Source organism: Saccopteryx bilineata, chromosome 1 (genome assembly GCF_036850765.1).
Source record: "Saccopteryx bilineata isolate mSacBil1 chromosome 1, mSacBil1_pri_phased_curated, whole genome shotgun sequence".
Taxonomy (NCBI): domain Eukaryota; kingdom Metazoa; phylum Chordata; class Mammalia; order Chiroptera; family Emballonuridae; genus Saccopteryx; species Saccopteryx bilineata.
Genome location: NC_089490.1, coordinates 326454452 through 326477246, shown reverse-complemented (window position 1 = coordinate 326477246; position 22795 = coordinate 326454452). Strand labels below are relative to the sequence as shown.

Genomic DNA, 22795 nt, shown 5'->3' with positions numbered 1-22795 from the left:
TGCATTCTGGGACAGCAGCTGGGCCCTAAGCTTTGTTTGGCTTGGGAACTGCGCCCTGTTTGCCGAGAGCGGCAGAGCGCCGCGGTTGTGGGGCTTCCGGCTGCGCGCGGAGGCGCTTCTGCATCCTACCTCGGCTTTTGGCTCGTGCGACGGTCGTCCCGCCGCTTGCCCACGCCGCCGGCATGTCTGGGGTGCGGGCTGTGCGGATCAGCATCGAGTCGGCCTGCGAGAAGCAGGTCCAGGAGGTGGGCCTGGATGGCACCGAGACGTACCTGCAGCCGCTGTCCATGTCCCAGAACCTGGCGCGTCTGGCCCAGCGCATTGACTTCAGCCAGGGTTCGGGCTCCGAGGAGGAGGAGGCGGCGGGGGCCGAGGGCGATGCGCAGGACTGGGCGGGCGCCGGGGCCAGCGCGGACCAGGACGACGAGGAAGGTAAGGCCCGTGGCAGCTGCTCGAATCCGCCGGACCGGGGGTCCCGGTTCCCGCCCGGGAAATATCGCTGTGCTTTCCCTGTGCTAGTTGCGATGCTGTGTGTCTTTTTGAAAGTAATACCGCACAGAGCAGTAATTGTGCCTTTTTTTTTTAATAGCTGGACAATTTAGAGCACTCACTGCTTGACGCAGTATTCCGTAATCTTTCTGCAGGTTTCCTGAGATGGAGCGTTTGAGATACTGTTACTGGTGAAGTGTTTAAATACGTTCTTCATAGAGATTTTGTCACTTGGCACACTCTGGTGAAGGGCCCTGTAGTCACATCGCGGCTCTGCCACTTTTTAACAATGAGAGTTTGAGCGAGTTGCTTTGTTTCTCTGTGCGTGAGAATGTTGATGGAAACACCTGCTGAAAAGAAGCCTCTACTGACCCGAGTGGGGGATAAGGTTTGAGAGGTCGGCAGGGGCAAATCCTGTAGAGCCAGTAGGCCGGGGTAAGCATTTGTCTTTTATCAGGACAACTGAAAGATGTAAAAGTAGACAGGTGATTCTGTTTAAAGAGTATTCAGAATACAGTGTAGTAATTGGAAAACAAAACTGATAGGAGGGAGTCTAGAGAATTGTGGAAAAAGTATGAGTGGTGTTTGGGTTCTCCTGATTGTCAAGGATAAAAAAAAATAGTCACAATGCTGGATTTAGTTATGGGCAACAGCAACAGACCCTGTATGTTGGGAAATTTTGGATGGACTTTCAAGTCGGTGGTCTTAAGACAATTGGGGGTCCTTTTGGGAATCAAAGGTAAGTACCATCTCATAGCCTCACACAAAAATTATTTTCACAAGATTTGAAATGCAAATGAAGAGAATAAAACAAAATATTGGAAGTTACAATTATATAACATGTAGAGTAGGAGAAACCTTTAAACAAGATAGGAAATGCGAGTTATAAAAGATAAATATATTACATAAAAATTTTTAAAGCATCCTTTTAAAAAAAATTTCCATTGATTTGAGGGAGAGAGAAGGGGAGGGCAGAAAGAGAAAGAAAGAAAGCCATCAACTCGCTGTTCCACTTGGTTGTTCCATTTAGCTGTGCATTCATTGATTGCTTCTCCTAAGTGCCCTGAGCTAGGATTGATTCTGCAACCTCAGCGCTCCTGGACAATGCTTTATCCACTAAGCCACCCAGCCAGGGCTACATCAAATTTTTAAATAATGGAAAAAGAGACTGTAAACCAAGTAAAAAGATAAGGGACAGACTGGGAAATATATTTACAACATATATGACACACAAGGGGTTGATATCCCTCATATTCAGAGTCCCTTCAACCTGCAAAGAAAAAGGCAATTCACTGGAAAAACAGGCCAAAGACATAAACAGCCCACAGCAGAAAGACTTCAGATCTCAGTAGTAGGGAGAGGCAAACTAAAACATCATTTAGATACTATTTTCATGCATAGGATTAACAGAAATTTAAAAAATTGTTAACATTCAGGCCTGACCAGGCGGTGGTGTAGTGGATAGAGCGTCAGACTGGGATGTGGAGGACCCAGGTTCAAGACTCCGAGGTCGCCAGTTTGAGCACGGGCTTATCTGGTTTGAGCAAAGCTCACGGTCGCTGGCTTGAGTAAGGGGTTACTCAGTCTGCTGTAGCCCCACGGTCAAGGCACATATGAGAAAGCAATCAATGAACAACTAAGGTCTCACAATGAAAAACTGATGATTGATGCTTCTCATCTCTCTCCATTCCTGTCTGCCTGTCCCTATCTGTCCCTCTCGCTGTCTCTGTAAAAAAAAAAAAAAAAATTGTTAACATCCAGGATTGGAAATGTGAATTGATAGCCTTTTTGGAAAACAATTAGGCAATTCAGCACGTGTCCAAAATTTTTAAATGTGCTTCTCTTTTGACCCACTAATGTTATGGCTAAAATTTAACCTACAGAGAAATACATGTATGCAAATGTGTGTTCAAGATGTTTACCACTACTAGCATGTTGGAACCAATCTACATCTCCAGTAAATTGAAATGGTTAAATTTATTGTATGGCCATACTTCAGAATATCACATTGTGTTAAAAGAATGAAGTAGAACTATTATGTGCTGATATGGAAGTGTCTCTAAAACATATTAAGTGAGCGAAGAAGCAAGTAATAGAAATAAGCAAATGTGAAGAAAAACACATGGAGAGGTTCCCCACTATTAATAGTGATTACCTTTCAGGAGGGGAGAGAATTAGGAATGGGAAATAAAGGAAACTCGCTTTTTACACTGTAACTCTCTATTTTAGGATTCTATATAGTAAGTGTATGTTAAAATTTAATTTAATTAATTAATTTATTTTTGAGAGAAAGAGAGAAGAATCACCTCGTTTCATTTAGCCGTGCCATTGATTACTCTCATATGTGCCCTGTCCGAGGCTCGAGCTAGTGACCCTGGGTTCAAGTTGGGGACCTCAGGTTTGAGCCAGCAACCTCAGGATCAATGACCCCAGCACTCTAGGGAGTCGCTGTATCCACTGCACCACTGACCAGGGCCATAAAATTTAATTTCAAAAGTAAATATTTTTAAATAATTAAGACTTTGGAAAAGATACTAATAGTGTTTACTCTCTGAATGCTACCATTTATAGGTTATTTATATATTTCTGTATTTTAGAAATTTCTTCCTCCATAATTACTTACTCACATTTTAAAAACTGAAAGAAAAGCTAGAAGTTATTAAAAAGGCCTGCATAAATATAAAAAGATATTTGAATGCCTAGCTACCATGTTGTAATGTTAGATTTGACCTACCATATTTGTGTTGCCATTGTAGGAAAGCTAATATTTATATAAATGTTAACAAAGATTCAAGAAAGGGTGGAGGGTGTAGGATAAGAGTATACGATTTTGAAATAAAATTTATTTTTCTTTTAAAACTTTAAAACCTCTGAATGAGCAGTTCTGTTGTCTACTCATTGTAACTAACATTCGTGTATTTTTTTTTCTTTCTCTTTTTTAGGGTTGGTAAAATTTCAGCCTTCCCTTTGGCCCTGGGACTCAGTGAGGAACAATCTGAGAAGCGCCCTGACGGAGATGTGTGTTCTCTACGATGTTCTCAGTATTGTTAGGGATAAAAAGTTTATGACTCTAGATCCTGTTTCTCAGGATGGACTCCCCCCCAAACAGGTATCTGTGGGCTTTAACAGAATCATTGCACCATTTTGTTAAGTCCCTGGATCATTATTTAGGCTGTGTGCCTCTCATTCCCTTTTCTTTTCATGCAAAATTAAGTCAAGATGAAAATTTAAAAATTAACTGGTTCAGCCTAACCAGTGGCTAGAGCGTCAACCTGGGGCTCTGAAGTCTCAGGATTGGAACCCTGAGGTCACTGATTGGAGCGCGGGGTCACTGACTTGAGCATGGCATCATCAGCATGAACTATGGTTGCTGGCTTAAAGTCCAAGGTCACTGGCTTGAGCAAGGGGTCACTGGCCCTGGTCAAGGCATGTATGAGAAGCAATAAGTGAACAACTAAAGTGACACAAACTACGAGTTAATGCCTCTTATCTCTTTCTCTCTTTCTCTCTCTCTCTCTCTCTCTCTCTCACACACACACACACACACACACACATACACACACACACACAAAAACACCCCAAAAAAGAACTAACAGGTTCAAAACAAAGGCATAACTGTATCTTCTTTATCTAGTGTTTTATTAATAAGTCTGTGACCCTCAGAAGATGTAAGTCTCATTAGTAATAGAATACTTTAAAGTTTCCCAAATCTTAACAAATTCTTAGCAGCCAGCATTCTTGGTCTTTAATATATTATACAAAAATGAGATTATAAAATGGCTTTGGAGTCAGATTGACCTGGGTACAAATCCTGCCTCTGCCTTCACCAGCCCCATGACCTTGAATATTTTCTAAGTCTCAGTTTCCCCTCTAAACCCCTTCCCTCCTGGTTAGAAAAATTAGGCCAAATTCTGTAGGCTGTTGAAATCGAGGTAAAATTCCTGAGATCTAATGGAAGAGTATATTCAAGTTTTGAACATTGGAAAGTGAAAGGCAGGCTGCAAAACGTTGACTTGGTGAATGAAGACTGTCATCAGGGAGACCAACTGAGAAAGTTTTTAAGGAAAATAAGCATCAGGACCATGACCAGGTTAGTGGCATGGAAAAGAAGTAAGTGATGGTTGTAAGAGCCCATTTGTAAACAAAATTAAGTGAATATAATTACTCATGTGGTAATAGTTTTAGAATCCAGAGACATTGCTCTGGAAGACTTCTTAGAGATAATGAAACCTGCCGCCTTCATTTTACAGAGAGAAAACTAAGGCACAGGGAGATCAGTGATGTGTTCAGATTGCTGTAAAGCCAGTAGTTAGAGAGCCAAGCTGAGACACCAGCACCGCCCTCACAGCCACTGCCTTATCCCCCTCTGGGCTTTTCCCAGAAAGGAGTCTCCAGGAGTTTCTTGAACTCCTCAATAGCCTAGAATTGGGTTCCCTAATATAATGAAAAGATTATTGTGACATTGTTATGAACCTTAATGATTTTGACTCTTAGATAGTAAGGAAAGTTTTTTTTAAACTATGTCTGGTTAATGTGATACACAAATTGGTAGTGACTATGGATATTTATGTCTACATGTATACAACACAGAGCTTTTGATTTCTCATCAGTATTTCAAAAATTAGCATTCAGTGAAGTACATTTAATAATCTGCATAGTTTCAGTGTTCATTTGAAAGGTACTGAGGTAGCTTGCTGTAATACAAGATAACTTTATAGCTCTATTCAGTGGAATCATTCATTTATTTACTAAATCAAATATAATGAACCAGGCTCATTATTCTATGGTCTGTGGTTATAGGGGTTTTAGCCATTATATAGGTTATATTCCAGTAGAAATTATAGACCTTAACCAGAAGTTTAATGAGTGCCACAGAAGAGTACACCCATGAGTGGCACGTGGGGAGGGTCAGTGCACAGGAGGGGAGGGAGCCTAACGTGGGCCAGGCAGAGTTGATGCTCTGGTCAGTTTTGTATTTTTCTGAAGTTGGAAACGGGGAGGCAGTCAGACAGACTCCCGCATGCGCTTCGACCAGGATCCACCTGGCATGCCCACCAGGGGGCAATGCTCTGCTCATCTGGGGCATCGCTCTGCTGCAATCAGAGCCATTCTAGCTCCTGAGGCAGAGGCCACAGAGCCATCCTCAGTGCCCGGGCCAACTTTGCTCCAATGGAGCCTCGGCTGCGGGAGGGGAAGAGAGAGACAGAGAGGAAGGAGAGGGGGAGGGGTGGAGAAGCAGATGGGCGCTTCTCCTGTGTGCCCTGGCCAGGAATCGAACCCGGGACTCCCGCATGCCAGGCCGACGCTCTACCACTGAGCTAACCGGCCAGGGCCTCTGGTCAGTTTTGATTGACAGTCCACGGTGGTGATTTTGTTTTAACCCTTTGAGTAGTGAGTTTTTTTCATGCTCGCTGACCCCCGGGAGTGAGTTTGTTTTCAAAAAATGAAATTAGTTCTAGTTCCAGTTTTATTAACCTAAAATCATGTTTGTTTGATAACCAATTTATGGAAACAAGAACATATCTGCCTTTTTTTAATGTTGCCTTACACATTTTAAAAATAAATCGATCGTACTCGGGACGGTCAGGAGGCACGAGGACATACATGAACGTTCGTACTACTCAAAGCGTTAATAAAAGTCTTTATGTGAGTCGACCAAAGAAATAGGTTAAGGTTATTAAAGTTTTAAAAACGTTATTATGTGTACTTTCCCCCCTCTTCTCTTGCTTTAAGTTTGTAATCTTCTCTTGAGTAGCTCTGTTATTGAAAAAATACGTAATTTTAAAAGTCATTTAAAAATAATACAGAAGTATGCTTTTGGATTTTGATAGAATCCTCAGACACTGCAGTTGATATCTAAAAAGAAGTCGCTTGCTGGAGCAGCACAAATCCTACTGAAGGGGGCAGAAAGACTGACTAAATCAGTTACTGAAAACCAAGAGAATAAGCTACAAAGAGACTTCAACTCTGAGCTTTTGAGATTAAGGCAACACTGGAAACTTAGAAAAGTTGGAGATAAAATTCTTGGGGATCTCAGCTACAGAAGTGCAGGTATAGATTATTGTTAAAAACTGCTTTTAAATTATAATTCGTCAAAAAAATACAGAGTTGATTGTAATGTTTCGTATTCTATAATATATTGTTCCTTAGAATGTATTCTTTGTTGTTGTGCTGTAAAAGCAGGTTTCTCAAGGAGTTTATGATAACGTCCTTAAGCTGCTGAAGTGTATTCAGAGGAACTGCACAGTAAAAGTGTAGATTCACAGCTCAACGGGGTAAAGGTTTTGAATGCCAAGGGATAAAGCAAGAAGCCTGGGCTATAATTGTTGAGATAATAATAGTAGATCAATATTTTAAAAGGATTCATTTGCCGGAGCAAGCCATTAATATTCTGAAATTAACGGAACGTAGGTTGAGGTGGTTAAGTCAAATATTGGAAGACCTATGTATCTCAGCATTGATGTGAATTGGGAAATTGCAAATTCTGAAGGCAAAATCCCATTACAAAGATGAATTCAAGATGACAGACATTTTTGCATTTTACTAAGCAGTAGAAACTACTTTCTGGCTGTGGAAATTGTAAATTCTCTCCAACAAATAATTTTGTGCAGGTACTTTACCTAATTTGTCCCTGTGGGACCGTCACCCATGATTACAAAAGGATTTGATTACATTTGTTTCTAATTGTAGATCCTTACCATCTTCCCATGCTATAAAACAACAATTATTTTAGGATTCAATGATGGTGTGAAATATCATATATTTAATAACATATTAAATGTATTAACTGCTTTTCCTTTTCCTATTTTTAATGCCCTACTAGGATCTCTCTTTCCCCATCATGGTACTTTTGAAGTAATAAAGAATACAGATATTGATCTGGATAAGAAGATACCTGAAGATTACTGTCCCCTTGATGTTCAAATTCCTAGTGATTTAGAGGGCTCTGCATATATCAAGGTATTTGTCAAGAGTATTTTTCAAGTTATTTGTTATTAGTAGCCCAGAAGCTAATTTGGTAACATTTTGGGGTATGTGTGTTTTTTGTTGCATAGGTTTCCATTCAGAAACAGGCTCCGGACATAGGCGATCTTGGCACAGTTAACCTCTTCAGACGACCATTACCCAAATCCAAACCAGGTACAGTTATGTTTCATCCTCAGTCTTAACTGAGCTTACATGTACAAATAAACTAAAGATAAATATAGGTAGGAAAAAGAGGTGTTTTGGAATAAGAACAATTGGAAATGTACTATTTATACTTAATTAACCATTAGTGAGTAATCTTTTTTTTAAAAAAGATTGAACTTATTTACCAGTGTTTGTGTGTGTGTAAAAGAAGTAATAATAATTATATTTTGGAAAGGATATGCTATAATAAAATGTTTTCTTAACTTCTGTTTTCTGTATTCACATCATCATTTAAGCTATTCAATGTATAATAGATAATTAATATGTATGTATCTGTGTGTCTTCTGTCTTTCAGGTTCCCCACATTGGCAGACAAAATTAGAAGCAGCACAGAATGTTCTCTTGTGTAAAGAAATTTTTGCACAGCTCTCTCGGGAAGCTGTTCAAATTAAATCCCAGATTCCACACATTGTGGTGAAAAACCAGATTATCTCTCAGCCCTTTCCAAGTAAGAGCAGCTAACCCTTTTGAGATTTATAAATAGGATATTGTGGTTTGGAGTACAGGATAGAAGGGCAGCTATTTGGGTGTGTGGAAGGAACAATAAGAGTAAAGAGGTGTAGTGTGTTGTATCACTGCTAATTGTGTCCTAAGTAGTAGAGCTCCAGATTTTAAACTATGTGTATTCAAAGTTTGCAATAGCAAGGCTCTCTTCGATAACAGTTTCTTTGAGATGTCTGTGCTAACACCATTTGTGGAAGATTTTTCAGGGATCCTGCCTAATTGTCCAAATGAAATGTCAACTAGAAAATGCTTAATTAATTAAGTACACATAATATTTCTATATTTGTGGAAATTAGATTTTAATTATATTTTTTAAAAGCCATTAGACCGCCTGACCAGGTGGTGGCGCAGTGGATAGAGCGTCGGACTGGGATGATGAGGACCCTGGTTCAAGACCCCGAGGTCGCCAGATTGAGTGCGGGCTCATCTGGTTTGAGCAAAAGCTCACCAGCTTGGACCCAAGGTCGCTGGCTCAAGCAAGGGGTTACTCAGTCTGCTGAAGGCCCGCGGTCAAGGCACATATGAGAAAGCAATCAATGAACAACTAAGGTGTCCCAACAAAAAAGTGATGATTGATGCTTCTCATCTCTCTCCGTTCCTGTCTGTCTGTCCCTATCTATCCCTCTCTCTGACTCTGTCTCTGTAAAAAAAAAAAAAAAAAAGGGCCATTAGACCTCCACTGGAGATCAGTTTGTAGTCAGCTGTGCACGTGTTTTTTACATAAATTCCGAGTAATATCTTCTTAGATCTTGTCAAGGGAATAGGTTTAAGGAATGAAAATTTTCATCCTGGTTCTCATGGGAACAGGGAAGAGTATCTCCTAGTTAGTAAGACCTGATACCAACTCTGTGGGTTTTGTTTTTTTTTTAAGTTTGGGGGATTTTTTTGGGTTTTGTTATTTAAAGGCAAGAATAAACAAATTAATATATAGCTTCTGTTCACCTCTCTTTAGCCACAGCTCAAGGTCAGTAGGTCAACAGAATCTGAATTGTTAAAACACATGGCTGACTTACTGCATTCATGAATAGTCATTTTGGTGTAAAAATGTTAATCACGAAGCTTCCTGTTCAAGTTTAGAACCAGTCTTTGACAATGGGCTGTGATTATACTTTATAAAGACAGGTTGTGCCTTTTCATATTTTAGGTTATTTATATCTGTTCTTTTTTATAAATAGGCTTGCAGTTATCAATTTCTTTGTGCCATTCCTCAAATGATAAGAAATCCCAAAAATCTGCTACTGAAAAGCAAAGTCCCGAGGACCACCTTTATGTCCTAGAGCATAATTTGCATCTACTGATTAGAGAGGTAAGGAAGTAAATATTGCTGTCTGCATCGTGGTAAGCATATCCTGGGCAGTGAATACAGACAAGCTGTAATCACGGTTCTTCGAACAATGGCATTCACTACCTGTGATGTGAAAGATCTTTGCTGTATACTTGGGGAATGCAGCGGTCATCAAAATACAGTCTTTCTTCCCTAGATTAGCATCTAGTGGTAGAAAGATACTATAGGTTTTATAGAGAGGTAAAAGAAACACATGCTAAAAGGTGCAGAGGAAAGAGCGATTCTGATTGGGTGGTCAAGGAAAATGTCTCGCCAGAGTTCTGTTACTTTAGGACTTATTCTACTTACAGGTCATCTAGAACTGTTTCTAGAGTGCTGGTTCACAGTTTAGGCTAATTTCAGGAGTCCCGAGAGACTTTTCATAGAAGTAGATATTCCCACCTCCCCTACCTCATCCCCAGATCTGGTTCAGTTGTTTGTGATGGTGTAAGAATCGGTATTTTCAAGGTCCTCTGGGTTCTGTTAGGCAGCCAGGTTTGAGAACCTCTAATCTAGGGTATAGTGAGATATCTCACTATATGTGTTCTGTCATTGAGACTTATTGAAGAGAATTTGGTTGTGTACTTTAAAACTTCTAAAAGAAAAATAACAACTTGAGAAGAATCTTGCTCTTTACAAACTCACATTATGCATAGCCTAACACAGTGGTCGGCAAACTCATTAGTCAATAGAGCCAAATATCAACAGTACAACGATTGAAATTTCTTTTGAGAGCCAAAGTTTTTAAACTTAAACTATATAGGCAGGTACATTCCTTATCGAGGTAGCGCCTGCAAGTGGTATTTTGTGGAAGAGCCACACTCAAGGGGCCAAAGAGCCGCATGTGGCTCGTGAGCTGCGGTTTGCCGAGCACGGGAGGTCTTAGCATTTATTTGTGTGCCAAGTCTGCCTTTATATGTGGTTCAGGTCCATTGCTTCCGTGTTTCCAAAAGGCGAGCTGCTCTCTGAGCACTGTGGAGTGCTTCATACTTGGGTGGTCATTTATAACACCTGTTCTTGTTACAGTTTCATAAACAGACCCTGAGTTCCATCATGATGCCTCATCCAGCAAGTGCACCTTTTGGCCACAAGAGAATGAGACTTTCTGGTCCGCAAGCTTTTGATAAAAACGAAATTAATTCATTACAGTCCAGCGAAGGGCTGTTGGAAAAAATAATTAAACAAGCAAAGCACATTTTTCTGAGAAGTAGGTAAGGATGAACAAAGTTTCTGCTTTTTTGTGGGTTTTGTTTTGTTTTTGAAACTGCAGCCTTGTTTTTCTTCATTAGTTATCTCACGTGTTATTTTGGGCAGGCTTGCACCTGTTTTCCAGGGATAGGAAGGTGGCTGCAGTGCGGGAGTTTATCACCATAAGCGGTCCTGTCTGGTTTGGGGGCTCAGACCCGCAGCCGTGAACTTCATATATGATTTCTAACGTGGCTCTAAAAGTGTGAGACGTTGACGAAGCATGTGCCTTCAAACACATACTGTCTCCAGTGTCCAGGAGATACTTATTCCTGAACTGATTTAAATAGTTTTTTGAAGCTTTCTCTATTTTTTAATTGTGTCACATTTTAGGACTTTGGAAAGCCCTTTTCCATATGTTGACTTAATTTAAGCCTTGTTCTCTGAGGGTAGATAGTGTTAACCCATTCTTACTGATGAGACATTTGAGGCTTAGAGACATTGTGCAACTTTCTCAAGGTTACACAGCTAAAAAGTAGCAACGTCAGCATTTATGCCCAGGTCTGTGAACTCCAAAGCTTATTTTCTTTTTTCCATACAAATGATTTGGCATGATTGGACCTAAATGCACCTTTTTCAAATGCTAAAAACTGCTCTTCTATGTTGTTATTGCTAGTTAATGAAGAGGTCTATTTTTGCTTTATTTGTAATTGCCTTGATAATATTCAGAATTTTGGGTGTGTGCATACTATTGTTATATGGGTGATATTTTGTTATTTTTGATTATTGGTTTTTTCCCTGTTAGTACAGTCATGGTTTTATCAGCGTATTAGTTTGTAGTCTTAGAATGGAAACTTAGGTCCTTCCACTCAGTAAAATAAATTAGGAAGACATGGTAGAGAAGGCAGCGTGATGCAGTGAAAGGAGTAAGGAATTTAGGGGAAAAGATTTGTAAGCCAGAGTTTACCCATTTGTTAGAAACTTTGGGCAAGTTACTACCCACGGCCATCATTCTACTCCTCTGGAAGGATAGGAGTCTGGTCTTAGGATCAAATTAAATAATGTAAACAGAAGTTCCTTACAAATAAAAGATTACATGGTAGGTTACTGTTACTTTTTCATTTGTACATTTCAATAATGAAAGCTGTTAATTTGATTTATATTTTTAATCTTGCAGATTTCAGATTGGCCATAAAGTTAAATGTTCCCTGAAATAAGTAAGGGGCATGGAAATAGTTATCTTCAGAACCATTATACATTTCAGAGAAGTAGTTATAGTCTTGGAAGCAGCAAAGCTTAATGTTACTTTTCCCTAAGTATAGAAACAATCTTCCACTGTGCCCACCCCATCTGTATAATACTATAAAGATCTATTAATATGGCAGATATTTTGATATAAAGGTGGGACAAAGTAGGTTTACAATTGTTTGCATGGAAAATAATACAATAATTAATAAATAATACAGGAATAAGCTTTTGCATACTCACAACTATAAACATACTTTTGTTCATCCCTGTATATGTGTCAGGGTTTGTGTATCTTAAATCTGGAATTGTAAAATCTTATACCCTGCCTTCAAAGATGTTGTAATATATCTCATTATGTGAATATTTTCTGGGGTTTTTTGTGTTTTTTTTTACCATTTCTTAGTTGCTAAGACATGAGATGCATCAACTTGTAGTTGTGGCACTTTAGTTGTTCATTGATTGCTTTCTCGTATGTGCCTTGACCGGGGGCTCCAGCTGAGCCAGTGACCCCTTGCTCAAGCCAGTGACCTTGGACTCATGTTGGGGATTCTGTGCAGAAGCCAGATGACCCCATGCTCAAGCTAGCTACTTTGTTTTCAAACGGGACCTCAGTATCCTGGGTCAGTGCTCTATTCACTGCACCGCTGCTGCGCCAGCACCAGTCAGGCTGTATGTTTTTAATTTTCAGTTTGCTGTTACATATAATGCTGAGATGAACACCTCACTTAGATATTTACCTGCTGTGTGAATTTTTGAAGCACTGACAAGGAAACATATCATAGAAAAGGAAGAGACAGTTAAGAGTGTACTGAAAGAAAGCAGCACTGGAGCAGAAGCCGTGAAAGCAAAGCCCAAGCCGGTTTGTGTAAGAGCCCGTCCTCCGCGGCGGTTCGCACTTCCTCCTGCTCCCTTCTCTTTCCAGTCGAGTGCTGGAGTCAGGTCTTTAGAAACTGGTTAGTGTACGTGACTTACGGTCTGGTTCTAGGCAGTGTCTGTTGGTTAGTGTGTATAAGCCAGGGGTCCCCAAACTGTGGCCTCTGAGGCCATTTATCCGCCCCCGCCGCACTTCCGGAAGGGGCACCTCTTTCATTAGTGGTCAGTGAGAGGAGCACATTGACCATCTCATTAGCCAAAAGCAGGCCCATAGTTTCCATTGAAATACTGGTCAGTTTGTTGATTTAAATTTACTTGTTCTTTATTTTCAATATTGCATTTGTTCCTGTTTTGTTTTTTTACTTTAAAATAAGATATGTGCAGTGTGCATAGGGATTTGTTCATAGTTTTTTTTATAGTCTAGCCCTCCAACGGTTTGAGGGACAGTGAGCTGGCCCCCTGTGTAAAAAGTTTGGGGACCCCTGGTATAAGCTATAAAGGAAAGATCACTGGCTCTGGAGTTAGACGCCAGGTGTTGTATGTACCCTGGCTTGCAGTCTGTCACTGTGGCCAGATTACTTAACATAGCTACACTGCTCTATTGTCTTCTGAAAAATGGAGCTAGTAATAGTCCTACCTACTTCACAAGGTTCTTAGTTAAGACTAAGTTAGGCCTGACCAGGCGGTGGCGCAGTGGATAGAGCATCGGACTGGGATGCAGAGGATCCAGGTTTGAGACCCCAAGGTCACCAGCTTGAGCACGGGCTCATCTGGCTTGAGCAAAAAAGCTCACCAGCTTGGACCCAAGGTTGCTGGCTTGAGCAAAGAGCTACTCGGTCTGCTGAAGGCCCGCGGTCAAGGCACATATGAGAAAGCAATCAATGAACAACTAAGTTGTCGCAACGAAAAACTAATGATTAATGCTTCTCATCTCTCTCCGTTCCTGTCTGTCTGTCCCTATCTATCCCTCTCTCTGACACTCTCTCTCCGTCCCTGTAAACAACAACAACAACAAAAAGACTAAGTTAGGTAATTCATGAAAGCATTTATTACAATATTGGTGTATAATTAGCACTTGATAAATCTTAGTTCTCATTCATTCTTATGTTTCTCCATCCTGCAGTAGAAGGTTTTAATTGTGCAAATTGTCTTTCTAGCTTCTCCTGAAAATAGTTACAATTCCATTACAGTGTGAGTGTGTCCCAAATAATTTATTACTAGGGATCAAGTGTTGATATTTATGAATGATTATATTCTTTTTAGAGCTGAGGCTAGCACCCTAAAAGTATCCTTCTCGTGCTCTGATATTATTTCCTGAGGGGAAGAGACCAAATGGAGGGGAAAGGACTGGGCGTGAGTGTCGTAGGGAAGCCAAGCGCAGCTTTCAGGTGACGTGCGGCGGCCCACAGCCACAGCTGACTGCTGTCCGGCTTCGCGTTCCCAGTGGTGCTGTTTTAAAAAGTAGTCATCTGGTTTTCAAATCTTTATAAAATTGATAAGTGATTTATAACTTAACAGTTTTCTATGGTGGCTTTTTAAACATTTTTTTCTTCTTTTCTGTTAAAGAACTGCTGCAACCATTGACAGCTTAGCAAGCCGCATTGAGGATCCTCAGATACAGGCTCATTGGTCTAATATTAATGATGTTTATGAGTCTAGTGTGAAAGTTTTAATTACATCACAAGGTTATGAACAAATATGCAAGTAAGTATCAAAAATAAATTATTCATTTAGTAAGTTAAGTTGCTTTTTTATGTGTTGATGTCTGCTGAGTGATATCATGATTTTGGGTTTTATTTGCTAGAGTGGCATAACATTTCAGCATATCCTATCAACCGTAGAGTGTAAGGATGAGAGGTAAAAATGTCCAAAGTAGTCTCTATCAGGTAAATGTTAGATGTTTGGGCTGTGGTAAAAATGAATCTTAGCATTGAGCAGAAAGTTGCCAAACTTCATTAAATCTATCTAGCCACAGTGGTCTGTTCGTGAGCAAAACCCACCTCAAAACAGTCACCACCGTCAGGAGTAGACGAGTAGAATACAATTTATAGCGCTATTTTTTAATATGAAGGTTTTAATTTACTCTGTTTTAAAACACTTTATGTATTGATTTTAGAGAGAGAAAGGGAAAGAGAGAAACATCAATGTGTTGTTCCACTTATTTATACATTCATTGGGTGATTTTTGTATGTGCCCTGACTGGGGATCCTATAACATTAGATTAGCATATCAGGATGACGTTCTAAACAACTGAGCTACCTGGCCAGGGCCTTAATTAATTTATTTATTTATTTTGTATTTTTCTGAAGTTGGAAACAGAGAGGCAGTCAGACAGACTCCCGCATGTGCCCAACCGGGATCCACCCAGCATGCCCACCAGGGGGCCATGCTCTGCCCATCTGGGGCATTGCTCTGTTGCATCCAGAGCCATTCTAGCGCCTAAGGCAGAGGCCACAGAGCCATCCCCAGCTCCCGGGCCAACTTTGCTCCAGTGGAGTCTTGGCTGCGGGAGGGGAAGAGAGAGACAGAGAGGAAAGAGAGGGGGAGGGGTGGAGAAGCAGATGGGCACCTCTCCTGTGTGCCCTGGCCGGGAATCGAACCCAGGACTCCTGCACGCCAGGTCGACACTACCACTGAGCCAACCGGCCAGGGCCTAATTTACCTTTTTTTAAAAAATGAAAACTAGTAGATGAGTATGATTTAAAAGATCAAATACAATAAAAGAGTACACAATGGAAGAAATAAGTCTTGAAACTTGTAGGAAAAGATGGTGGAGTTAAGATGGCTCTCTTCCCTACAAAGAAATGATGGAATAATCTTGGGGTGGGGGATGGGAGAGTAGGTGTTAAATATAAATGAAACAACTGTGGCATGCATTTTTTTGGGTTATGGGGTCATTGGCTTTTATTATAGTCTACTTTTGTGTTTAAAATTTTCTGTAATAAAAAGTTAAGAGAGAGCATGATCACAAAGGGGAGAGGAAAAGAGAAAAATAAGTATTGAATCATTTACATCTAAAACAGCTGTGGGATTATGGTTACAGGACTCAGTGAACATCTGTAAGGATGGTTGGTGATAATGCAGCCTTTTTTTTTTTTTTTACAGGGACAGAGAGAGAGAGGAATAGACAGGGACAGACAGACAGGAACGGAGAGAGATGAGAAGCATCAATCATCGGTTTTTCGTTGTGAGATCTTAGTAATTCATTGATTGCTTTTTCATATGTGCCTTGACCGTGGGCCTTCAATAGTCTGAGTAACCCCTTGCTCGAGCCAGCGACCTTGGGTCCAAGCTGGTGAGCTTTTGCCCAACCAGATGAGCCCGTGCTCAAGCTGGCGACCTCGGGGTCTTGAACCTGTGTCCTCTACATCCCAGTTCGACGCTCTATCCACTGCGCCACTGCCTAGTCAGGTGATAATGCAGCCTTGACAGACTCAGGAGGGGGGAGTAGAAGGAAACAGTATACTGTTAGGTGACCAACTTTTTTACAATGAGGAGGACAGAAATAAATTGAAGAAAACAATATTGTAAATAAAAGAAACCTTTTATTCATTGCAACAATAATACACTATAATATGATAAATGCATAATAAAAACATTTGTAGTATTTTATATTGTAATTATGCTTACATGCCTATTAATTTTTCATAATAATTGCAAGAAAAAAGTACTTATTTAGATATAAATATATTGCACCACACGCAATGGATTGACTCTGCCTCAATCGTATACGGACATTTACAGATGAGTCTTCCAGTATCAAAAAGGAGGACATGTAGGAGGACACTTATGGAGAGAGGACGGAACTTACAAAAGAAGGACTGTCCTTTCTAAAGGAGGACGATTGGTCACCTTAATACTGTTTCTCTTCCATCATCCCAATAGCAGTCATGACAAATCAGTGTGCTTTGTTTGCTTGGTAGTATAATCTTGATAATATTCCTTATTGGCACATACAGACCTATTTTATTCTTTTTTATAGCTTTCTTGTGTTCCATTGTATGTACCAAGACTTTTAATCAGCCTACTATTGAAAACATTTTAGTTGGATGCCAGCAAAAGAATTTGTAACTGTCCAAGTACGTCTATAGGATGAAGTCCTACAACTGTAGTTGCTGGGTCAAAAGATGAGACATTTAAAATTTTGATTATAGCCTGACCTGTGGTGGCACAGTGGATAGAGCATTGACCTGGAACGCTGAGGTTACTGGTTCGATACCCTGGGCTTGCCCGGTCAAGGCACATATGGGAGTTGATGCTTCCTGCTTCTCCCTCCTCTCTCTCTCTCTTCTCTCTCTAAAAATGAATAAATAAAATCTTTAAAAAAAATTTTTTTGATTATAGTTACCAAATTGCTTTTCACAGTTGTAGCCACAAGTATGCTCCTACCAATAGTGATAAGAATTTCTCTTCCCTCGCCCTGGCCAGATGGCTCAGTTGGTTAGAGTGTCGTCCTGCGGCACAGAGGTTGCTGGTTCAATCCCCGGTCAGGGCATATAAAAAAACAGATCTATGTTTCTGTCTTTCTAAAATTAATAAATGAAAAAATAAAAAGGAATTTCTCTTCCCCTATGCCCTTATTTAGAAAAAAAGAAATTAAAAACTTTGGTTAAATTATAAGACTTCTTTAAGCCTTCTAAATTTTGTTTTTCTTTGAAAGAAATTTGAGAAATTTTAATTAATAAAAATTACAATTTTATGTAGATAATTGCCAAAATGTTTTATTCCTAAATATTTACTATAAAATAAAGTTAGAAAACAGGCACTATCAAATGTGGAAGTACATAGTGCCACTTTTTCTACATTTGTCCATCTATCCAGGTTATTTTACTTTGCAGTTTTTGGTTTCCTGTATATGTCATATGCTAAAAATTTGTACTATGGTTTAGCAAAGTGTGATGATCTGCATGTCATTCATTGTTTCTTTTTTATGAGTTTCTTTATTTGACCTAAGCCAAATGAAGTATCCATAATCAGGCTTGTGTGCTGGTTATTTCAGAAGGTGAAGTTAACAGAACCATTTTTTGCTTTCTGTGTGAGAGTTTGACCTTTGGTTAACTCCCTAGCTCTAGTCCCCTGGTGACCTGATAAGGAAAGATGCCGTTTGTGTTACTAGATAACATAGCTTATGGCAAAAATAATCTCAAATTAACAAAATGAATCTGGACTAAGAGGAATTACAAATACTGACTTAATGCGTTTGGATGTCTGTGGATGGGGCAACCTCTAAAACTGGGTGATGGCCCTGGCCAGTTGGCTCAGTGGTAGAGCATCGGCCTGGTGTGCAGGAGTCCCGAGTTCGATTCCTGGCCAGGGCACACAGGCGAGGCGTCCATCTGCTTCTCCACCCCTCCCCCTCTCCTTCTTCTCTGTCTCTCTCTCCCCCTCCTGCAGCCAAGGCTCCATTGGAGCAAAGTTGGCTCGGGCACTGAGAATGGCTCTGTGGCCTCTGCCTCAGGCGCTAGAATGGCTCTGGATGCAACAGAGCAGCACCCCTGATGGGCAGAGCATCGCCCCCTGGTGGGCATGCCGGGTGGATCCCGGTCGGGCGCATGTGGGAGTCTGTCTGACTGCCTCCTCGTTTCCAACTTCAGAAAAATACAAAAAAACACACAAAAAAACTGGGTGCTATCTCTTGTGAGGACCCTTGAAACCAAGCCTGTGGATTTATTACGAGAGAGTGTGGGAATGAGGTTTCTAAGTCAGAGCAGGTGCTACACGTACCCAGTGTGGACCTCATCTCGTTCAGCAAGGTGTGTTGACAGCTTCATGCCCTGCTGCAAGGACGGCTGCAGAAGAGAAGCAGCTAACCTTGGTCACGGGGGAAACTCTGGTCCCTCTCCTGTGTCCTTCTGAGTCGACAGGTGCACAGTGTGGCCCCTGGTGGTCTGGTACGACTGATGGTTTAGCTGAACCTAAGAAAACCCCCACCCCATGGGTGCTGGTGTAAGTTATCAGAAATGTCTGTTATTTTCTTTTTCTTAAATGTTAAGGCTTAATGTCTGTGGCATTTCTCAGGTAATTTGGAGCATTTCTGACTTTTAGTATATGTGTCTATAAAGGTCCATTCAGTTGCAGTTGAATATTGGAGTGGAGCAGATTCGAGTTGTACATAGAGATGGAAGAGTAATTATCCTGTCTCATCAGGAGCAAGAGCTGCAGGATTTCCTTCTCTCTCAGGTACAGTTGCAGACAAGGCTCAAGCCCCTTCCTCTCATAACCATAGGGTATATCTGTCTTACAGTCTGTTGTTTAGTTGACAGTGTTGCTAAACTGTTCTAGATCTGTTTCCACTTAATCTGTGTTTAAGATAAAGGATTAGTTCTGAAACTATTAAACTTTCTATTTCTCATGTAAGGTTTACAGCCACTCCAGGTCTACATGGTAGTGTAGTGTTAACCCAAGAACACCAGAGAAAACAAGATTAGATCAAAACAGTAGTGACCATTATCCATACTATGGGATGGAATATATTCATCGTAAGCTGTATGGAAGAGTCCCCCATATTAAGGGCAGTATGGAAAGTGCCATACTCCTGTGACACTGGACAAATTTCTAGACTTTTCTTTCAACAAGTATAAAGTAACAACATTTTTCTTACCTTCATGGAGTAGTGATGGTCCAGTGAAATACTGATCTATGGGAGAAAGGGTAGGTTTTGAGATGCTAATGTTAAGATACTATGTTTTCACATAAACTTCCAAAAATTACTGATGCTCTCCATCCTTGAAGCAATAATATTTTACACTGACTTTCTTCTTTAGTGCCAAGTAAATTGCGTTTCTGAGGTGTGGCAGCTCTTGGATGATTACATCTAAGATGGCTTTAGCCAGCTTAAGCAACACACACAGAAATACACTGAAAGGCTACTGGGTAGATCCCAGAATCATTGGGAAGTCTAGAGAGCAAGGTGTGCAAGCGGATAGGGCTCGAGGAAAGCTAGACGGTGAGACCCCAGCTGCCAGGGCAGTGCCGCTGCTGCCTTCACGGCTGGAGGCAGGTTGAACTCTAAGTTGCCTCTGCGTCTCAGTCAGGTCTTAACAGGAAACGTGGCACACTTAGGAGGCTGTGTTTACTAAAGATCTATTTAGAAAAGTGGGGATATGGCAGAACTATCAGGGACGGTGTGGTAACCTGCTGCTAATAGTAATCATGCACCCAGGCCAGCAAAGCCAAAGGGGTAGAGGTGGGAAGGTAATAGGAACCCTAAAGGGGACAGTCAGGGCAAACAGACCACCTTGAGAAGACCAGCAGCCTTTTTTCACCAAATACAACTAGCCTCGACAAACCCACAGGGAAGGTACCAGGAGAGTAAGTACCCTGACTACACACTCGTCCTTGCCATCCTGCCGCTCTCATTACCAGGGTGGCTCCCATTATTTGAACCCAACCTGAAACCAGAGGACATAAAAAGCTGTTCGTGTAACCATACAGGCCAGGCTCCCAGGGCAGAGTAGGGTGGAGAGTGGATTTGAAGGGTAAGTGGAAGATACTTGGCAAGCTCAGCTACTTTGAATGTTGCTCCACATTTAGTGATCCAGATGGCTGTCTCTGGTTGGTCATGTGCCTGTACTCAAGCCTCCAGTAGAGAAGGAAAGTGAGTGTCAGGCTAGTTGAGCAGTGGAAGGTGGGGTGCTGCTCCCTCCCCCCAGTGGTCACACAGAGGAGGCTAGGTCACACACTGTCCTAGGCAGTGAAAACCCCACCAAAAGTTTATAATCATAATGTCAGGTCACTGAAAAGTACATATTCATGCTGGTTGTCAATCAAGTTTCCTTTTTCATTCACAGATGTCACAGCATCAGGTGCATGCCGTTCAGCAGCTAGCCAAGGTGATGGGCTGGCAGGTACTGAGTTTCAGTAATCATGTGGGACTTGGGCCTATTGAGAGCATTGGTAATGCCTCTGCTATAACAGTGGCCTCCCCGAGTGGTGACTATGCTATTTCAGGTACTTGAACTTTTTTGAATAAGAAGAAACTTTTGGGAGTTTGGCCTTCAATTAGCTTTAATAGTTAAATGTACTAAGAGTAATTTATCTCTGTAATGAGTTCATGTAGTAATTGTGCTGAACATTTATCTGATCGTAGCTATTATTCAGAGCAACAGGTTATTTTCTTTCTAGTAGTTATAGAAAATGTTTGCTTGCAACACACTTTCCTACAAGGGCATCTGATGGCTGCCATCAACATTGTTACATCTGCAGCTTAAAACCTTGAATGTATATATAAGAGCTTTTCAAAATGTACTGCTGCAAATTTGGGAGGAATGATATCTGCCCGGAAGGATGGTAAGGGGATGGGTCAGAGAGGAAGAGAGGTTTTATTAAGCACCTACCACGAGTCAGGCACTTTAATAGACACTTACACATATATCTGGTTGAAAATTATATTTGAAATTCTTACGGTTTTAAAGCAATCCTTTCTAATCCTGGGTCTATGTGAAGGAGAGAGGAATTAGAAATTTTTCCCCACAGGATCATAGCTGTGAATCTGCAAGCTTGGTATTGCTAGATATTTATTAACAAGAATTTCAAAACACGCTGTTCTTCTTCCCTGAGTAATATATAGTTAAAGCCTCCTTAAAATCTAAAGTTCTTAATTCAGAATAATATCTCTTTCATCACTCCCTGCCCTGATTCTAACATTTGAGTTTCATTGTATATTATGTGCATATTAATCAACTCACTGAATGATTGGATTATTAAGTAAAGTTCTAAGATCAGTTGGTGATTTTCTGAAAATATACAGGACATTTGACTTTCCTAAATCAAAGTTCATCTTGCGGCATTTTTATAGTACAATAGTAACTCATGAATTTATACCAGCCTACTCTATATAAATTAGTACATTGTTTTTTAGCACATTAAGACTGAAAAGCACTTTTTTTTTTAGCAAAAGAGAGACAGAGACAGGAAGGGAGAGAGATGAGAAGCATCAATTCATAGTTGCATCGCTTTAGTTGTTCATTGATTGCTTCTCATATGTGCGTTGACCAGGGTCTAGGGCTCAAGCCAAGCCAGTGACCCCTTACTCAGGCCAGCGCCATGGGATTATGTTGATGATCCCTCGCTCAAGCCAGTGATCTTGTGCTAAAGCTGGCAAGCTTGGGGTTTCGAACCTGGGACCTCAGCGTCCTAGGTCGGTGCTCTATACACTGCCATCACCAGTCAGGCTGAAAAGCACTTTTAAACAGAACTTTCAAGTTTGGAACAAGGTCTTTGTAATCTGGTAGAATGAAGCTGTGTTACCTACCTTTGTTGTTTTCTGTTTTGGAAAAATAACGTGTTGGTATTTTGGTTATGCTCCACAGTTCGCAATGGCCCTGAGAGCGGCAGCAAGATTATGGTTCAGTTTCCACGTAACCAGTGTAAAGACCTCCCAAAAAGTGATGTTTTACAAGATAGCAAATGGAATCATATTCGTGGACCATTCAAAGAAGTCCAGTGGAACAAAATGGAAGGTCGAAACTTTGTTTATAAAATGGAGCTGCTTATGTCTGCACTTAGCCCTTGTCTACTGTGACTTTTTTCCAGAAGTTTCCAGATTGTTTTTCCAGGGAAGTTTCCAGAAACTTTGGGTTGAGGTGTTTGCAGAACAAATGTAAGCAAAAGGAAGAGAAATCTTCCAAAGAAGGATTTAAAAAAACAACATTTAATTAGCAAACATTTACCTAGTATTTTGGAACCTTCACTTTATAAGTGACAAGTCCTTTGCAGAATTATGCACAGTTATAGGGTATACAGTTTGGGGAAATGTAAAATAACACTTTATGCAGTTAACTTGAAATATTACTTATGGGTTTGAATTTGCTTTTTAAAATATGCCTTTGATGTCGACATCAAATAAAACACATGGTTAAAGATATTTTTTCTTAACAACCTAAATGAATTGTGTCTTTAATCAGCTTGTCTCAGTGCACAGTTTGTTAAAAGAAAGATTGCTCAAGAATATGTAAACACTCTTATGACCCAGGTTTCACA

At 40.6% G+C, this 22795-nt stretch overlaps 1 protein-coding gene across 1 annotated transcript; it reads left to right on the top strand.

Annotated features, from left to right (window-relative positions):
* On the top strand, positions 1-22675 carry MED17 (mediator complex subunit 17). Its single transcript, XM_066248386.1, has 12 exons — positions 1-432; positions 3432-3598; positions 6321-6540; positions 7313-7449; positions 7545-7629; positions 7976-8128; positions 9360-9490; positions 10535-10719; positions 14381-14518; positions 18877-18994; positions 20605-20764; positions 22126-22675. Exons 1-12 carry the CDS (start codon positions 183-185, stop codon positions 22335-22337), a joined length of 1956 nt encoding a protein of 651 aa, XP_066104483.1. The 5' UTR covers positions 1-182; the 3' UTR covers positions 22338-22675.
* Positions 22676-22795: the final 120 nt, after the last annotated feature.